This window comes from Phodopus roborovskii, unplaced genomic scaffold (assembly GCF_943737965.1).
Source record: "Phodopus roborovskii unplaced genomic scaffold, PHOROB, whole genome shotgun sequence".
In the NCBI taxonomy this organism is placed as follows: domain Eukaryota; kingdom Metazoa; phylum Chordata; class Mammalia; order Rodentia; family Cricetidae; genus Phodopus; species Phodopus roborovskii.
The window spans coordinates 2,308,759-2,314,575 of record NW_026126434.1 but is presented as its reverse complement, the minus strand read 5'-3'; the positions used below and the strand labels follow the sequence as shown (position 1 = coordinate 2,314,575).

At 46.0% G+C, this 5,817-nt stretch overlaps 1 protein-coding gene across 1 annotated transcript; it reads right to left on the bottom strand.

Annotated features, from left to right (window-relative positions):
- Positions 1-4,708: 4,708 nt before the first annotated feature.
- LOC127223938 (ferritin light chain 1-like) lies at positions 4,709-5,447 on the bottom strand. The gene is given in 2 exon segments (XM_051186637.1): positions 4,709-5,192; positions 5,194-5,447. Coding segments are annotated over 2 exon segments (552 nt in total). The 5' UTR covers positions 5,413-5,447; the 3' UTR covers positions 4,709-4,859.
- Between the last annotated feature and the right edge of the window lie 370 nt (positions 5,448-5,817).

Below are 5,817 nucleotides of genomic sequence, written 5' to 3'. Positions count from 1 at the left end.
CTCTTATATGTCTTTTAAAAACAAGTTCCAGTGTCTGGTATGTGTGGGAAGTTAGAAAGTGATTATATGGTTTTAGAGTGAACCACAGGAAAACAAGTCCACTGCAAGTCCACTGTGGTCATCACTCTGCAGAAAGTAAAATATTTTATTTGCTTAAAAATAATGTAAGAGTAGACTGCGAGCTGGGCGGTGGTGGTGCACGCCTTTGATTCCAGCACTCAGGAGGCAGAGAACTCTGTGAGTTCCAGGCCAGCCTGGTCTACAGAACTAGTTCCAGGACAGCTTCCAAAGCCACAGAGAAACCCTGTCTCAAAAAACCAAAAAAAAAATAAATAAATAAATAAACTGGGAAAGTGACTTAGCACCTAGGATCCTAGGATGTGTATGTTCCTAACATCCCTGCATCAGGCAACTCACAACCGTCAACACCCTCTTGTGGTCTCCATGGGCAACTGCACTCACATGTACATGCCCCCACACATGTGCATAATTTAAAATAATAAAAACAAATCTAACCAAAAAAAAAAAAACAACTTAGAGAGGGCGACGTCAGCATTATTCTCAGAATCATTTCTCACAGTCTTTATGGATGGCACTTTTGCTGGGGATAAGAAATCCAGTGAAGAGGTTTCAGCACAGTTCAAGCAGAAAACCTCTAAACAGACACACTGAGAAAGGTAAGACAAGTTCACTTTAACTGCATACCCTCACCCAGAGTGGCACATCATGGTGCCAAGTAGACTCCATCTGAGAGCACAGAGCAAACACTTACTTCATCAGCTTTGTAGAAATCTATGCTTTCTAACTGGCCCAGCCAGGATAGTGAGGTGATCAGTATAGCTCAGTGTTGGAGAAGGCAGAAGCAGAGAAGACCAGGAAGCCTTTGGCCCTTCCAGACTCCATCAGGAAGCTACTTGGGATGCCTTGCCTGTGGACTATGGTCACCGCATTACTAAGTATGCCATACCCTTGATCAATCAGGCTGGCTTTCCAGGCATGTCCACATGGGTAGTGACTACAAGCATCTAGGGCAGATGTCCAACCTGGCAAGGCACCCAGACTAGGGAAGCTCTGTACACCTAGCCTGGCTTTTCAGCATGGAAAGCAGACAAGAGGGAAAGTCTATAGCAAATGTCTGAGGCTCAGAGTCCCTGGCCAAGCTAATCTGTACATTCTCTTCTTAAAGGTAGTTAGTATGTCCTGGAGGAGGGGCCAGAGACATGGCTCAGTGAATAAGGCACCCTGACTTCAAGCCCTACTGTCAGAGGAGAGCACTGACTCACCCAAGGTACCCCCTGACTGCCACACATGATCTGTAGCATGTGTGTGTACACACACACACAGAGGCTCAAACATAAACTTAAAAAAATCTAGAGGTGTAGTTTCTTATACATATGCAACTGTGAAAGACTTGAAAATAAAAAACAAGCTGGATGTTTGTGATAGCTCATGCCTTCCTGCCTAGCATTTGAGAGGCGGGAAGATCAAATTTCAGGGCCATCTTCAGCTTTGTAGTAAGTTTGAGGCCAGCCTGTGCTACACAAGACCCTGTCTCAAAAACTTAATATTTAATATTAAAAACAAACCAAGGAAGCATGATGCTTTTGTCAAGGTATTTTGTCACAGCAACAGGAAAAGCAACTAAGATAGAAAATTGGTACCAGGAGTAGGGTTACTATGATGAATCTGACAAAGTGGTCTTTTGGCTTTTGGAACTGATTTACAGGGGGCATGTAGAAGAGATTGGGATGATGAGCTAAAAAAATAAAAGTCCCTTGAATGCTGAAAGCATTCTGTTGCTGCATTATTGTGGTGGGGGCTTGGAAGGCTAGAAGGCTAAAATAGACACAGACAGTAGTTCATGGGATTTCAAAAGGAATAAGGATTTTACTAGGCACAATTCTTGGTACATTCTGTCAAGGAATTTAGCTTTGTTCTTCCCATGCCCTGAAATTTTGTGTCCGGCTAAATGAATTCATTTTGGGCAGAGGAAATTTCCAGAGAGGAGAGCAATCAGGCCATAGCCTGTCTTTTGCTTACTGCTCTTATCCAAACCTTCAGTGGAAAGAAGTAAAACATTGGGCAAAACAGAAATGTAAGAAAAATATGCAACTTGATAAGGAAAAGAGAAAGGTTAAAGTTGGAGCCAATATGGATGCTAAAGAAGAGGTTGTAATTGTTAAGGGTAAACCTTCTGCTCTTTACTGGGACAAACAGACACCAAGGGAAGACCCCCTCATCTATGGCTGCAACTTGTGAATATACAAATTCATTTTGAAAGAGAGCTAAGCTTCAAATTTGGGAGGAGTTCCCTACTTCTGGGAAGTAACTGTCCAGGAAAGTGTCTCCCTGAGAGAAATCAGGCAGAGTACTTCAACAGGTCCCAATTGGACCAGGCTCCATCACAAGATGGCAACATTGTCTCCTTGTTACTTTCATACCCTTCTTCTACAGCATGAGAAAGACTCAAGATTAAGAGGATCACAAGTGTTACTCCATTGTGTCAGAGAGCTGCAAAGACCAGGCAATGTGTGGCAGAGTTGTAATCCCTGCAAGGAGCCACGGTAGGTCATTTTGTGAAGACAGGGTGAGGCCCAAGTAGCAGAGAAGATTGCAGAATGTTGGTGACGCCAAAGACCTGGTACATACCCTAAGGGAAGATGCATGTAGGATGTGGAGCCATCTCAAGAGAGCCTTTGTATGCTGAAGACAGCCAAACTGACATTGAAAGGCTAACATCAATCCTCTGGGAGCCAGCTGCTAGACAAGGAGCCCTGGGGCCAGTCATCTCTTGCATTTTGTTGTGGTAATGTGAAGCTGACTGCTACATATGAGTGTAACACTTGATAGCGTGAGCTACAGGGTAGCTTCCTGGTGCTTTGGGTACATCATACTGCTGCACCTGCTTCTTAAACATCCCTGGGTAGTACATAAGATGTGGTATAAAAAGCACAGTTTAGGAAGCCTAAAACATTAAAACCTGATTGGTTGGGGGAATTAATATGGAAAAATCTTGGAATTTAAACCCTCTTAGTATTCACTTTTTTAGTTAATAGCTAATAACTTATGAGGGTTATGTTTTGAGCAGAAAACCTCTTGGTGACTCTGACCCACTATGGCTCTTGTGGGAAAATGGCCCTAATAAGAACTTGTGGATTCCCACATGTGAGAGGCAAGCTGGCTGATTTGGGAGAACATGGTGCTATGACATCTGAATTTGATCTTGTTCATAGCAGCTGCTAATAAATTGACCATGGTTATCTGGCTATTCCACATGTGTGTGAGTACACAACAAATTCAGACGTCTCGGTGGCCAGGGAACCTGGACAGCAAAGGAGCACAGCTCAATTGCTCCCATGGCCAGGAAAAATGGTTCTTAGGTTTGTTGCACAACCCACAACATAGGACTAAAGAACAAACAGACACCAAGCATGGTGGCGCACACCTTTAATTCTAGCACTTAGAGGTAGAGGTAGGAGGATCTCTATGAGTTTAAGGCCATCCTCATCTAAATAGCAAATTCCAGGCCAACAAAAACTACATAGTGAGACCCTATCTTACACAACAAAACAACTAGAAGGAAAGCCCAGACTAGACCATACCCACATGTGCAATATTATGAGCAATTTTTCCCACCAGCCTGGTCCCACAGCTGTGTCAGCCCCAAATAACACACAGAGATGCTGTATTAGATATAAAGCTGTTGGCCCGTTACTATGTTACTAGCAGTTTGTTTTTTGTTTTGTTCTTTTCTTTTTTTTCTTTTTTCTTTTTTCTTTTTTTTTTGGCTAGCTCTGTCTTAAATATTAACCCAATTCTATTAATCTAAGTGTTTCCAGAGAGAGGGTCTGGACTTCTCTCACCATTCTACATCTTGACTCTCCTCCTTACTACCTCTCCCAGATTCCTCCTTGTCTTCTATTTCCACCTATCTTGCTTTCCTATTGGCCAACAGGGCTTTATTCATTAACCAATAAGAGAAACATATTTACAGAGTGACATCTCCCATCTGTGCAACACTTTTTACAAGTATAAAGCAACTTCTGTATAAAGCACATACATTTTCTGTATGTTTCTGTATGCCTATCTGGCCTTTCTATTATTTAAATAACCATATATTAGTCCAGTGGGGCCAAAATAGCACAATATACTTCATGTCTGTCTACATGTAGATATCTGTTCATTTGGTTTTTCAGCAGAGTGGAGGCCAGAATTCCTCAGTTGCTGTCCCTCTTGTACACCTGTTACTGCCCAAGCCACTGCCCCTTCCCTTGTGTAAGAAGTAAGAATAATGTCAGAACCCAGAGCATAACAGCTAAAGCAGTCCTTCCCCTCTCACAGATGTTGGCAGACGCCCTAATGAAGGCACTCTGTGAATGCCTAGTTAATAGATGTCCTGGTACCAGGACCTTTCCCCTGGGGTATCAGTTTACATCAATGGGATATTGATGGCCATTCACCCTGCTCCCCATCCTTCCTGTGCCTGCTGCCTGAGCATCAGAGCCTGGCCCCAGGCTTGTGCTATAAAACCTCCCCTTCCTCTGAAAGGTATAAGAAGAGCTGCTCCCCACACATCTGCCTCAAGGGCCCTGGTTCCTCGGAGCCTCTGCCATACTGTTGTCTATCTGTCTGCCCAATAATTCATCTCAGTGGCCCTCTTGACCTCATCTCTGAGACATTTCTTTTTTTTTTTTTTTTTTTTGCTGTTTCAAAAAGCTTTATTTTTACTTGGTCCAAGATCTGAGAGGGGCTTCAGAGCAGTTACAAAACTGCCTAGTGGCTTGAGAGGTTCGGGTGAGGGTCCTGAGGCTGGCTGGTGCAGAGCAGAGGGAGGGAGCCCCTTGGAAGGGGGAGGCCTCCTAGTCATGCTTGAGAGTGAGCCGCTCAAAGAGATACTCGCCCAGAGATGGCTGGGGCACGCCAGTCTGCGTTGGCTGGGGCCCAGCCAGCCTACGGATGTTGGTCAGGTGGTTGCCCATCTTCTTGATGAGCTTCACCTCCTCATCCAGGAAGTGGCTCTCCAGAAAGTCACAGAGATGAGGGTCTGTGCGACCGGAACCCAGGGAATGAAGATCCAAGAGGGCCTGGTTCAGGTTCTTCTCCAGGGCCAAGGCAGCTTCCATGGCCTCCTGGGTTTTACCCCACTCATCTTGAGATGGCTTCTGCACATCCTGGAAGAGCGCGCGGCCCCCCGCGGTCGTTCTGAAACTTGAGGAGTCGCTCGGCACCCTCGCGCTTCTCCTCGGCCAATTCGCGGAAGAAGTGGCCTACACCGCCCAGGGCCACGTCATCCCGATCAAAATAGTAGCCCAGAGAGAGGTAGGCGTAGGAGGCCCGCAGGTGCAGGTTCACCAGGCGGTTCACGGCAGCCTCCACTTCGGTAGAGTAGTTCTGACGAACCTGGGAGGCCATGGCTGAGGCGCTGTGTGCGGACGGAGCTGGCTGGTCCTAGGAGCCGGGGGGCGAGGAGATGGTCCCGGAGGATGCGACTGGAGAGGCCGGCCAGAAGCTGCAGGGACCCAGCTAACGGAGGGCGTGCCTGGGTCTGCTCCGTCCAAACACTGTTGAAGCAAGAGGCAGATCCGCGGGAGCCGGGGCTGCGCTGCTGGCCGAGACATTTCTTAAAGCAAAACAAAACACAATAAAGACATTCCATCTCAGTGAGATGGGAAAGGCAGATAACAGCTTCAAATATGGTCTGGGTTATCAGTGTTGGCCAAAGCAATAAAGCTCGGATAGAGAGCCCTGCCATCCAATAGGAGATGGTGAATCCAGACTCGTTGAGTCTGAAATCCATCTGTCAGGTCTGCTGCATCA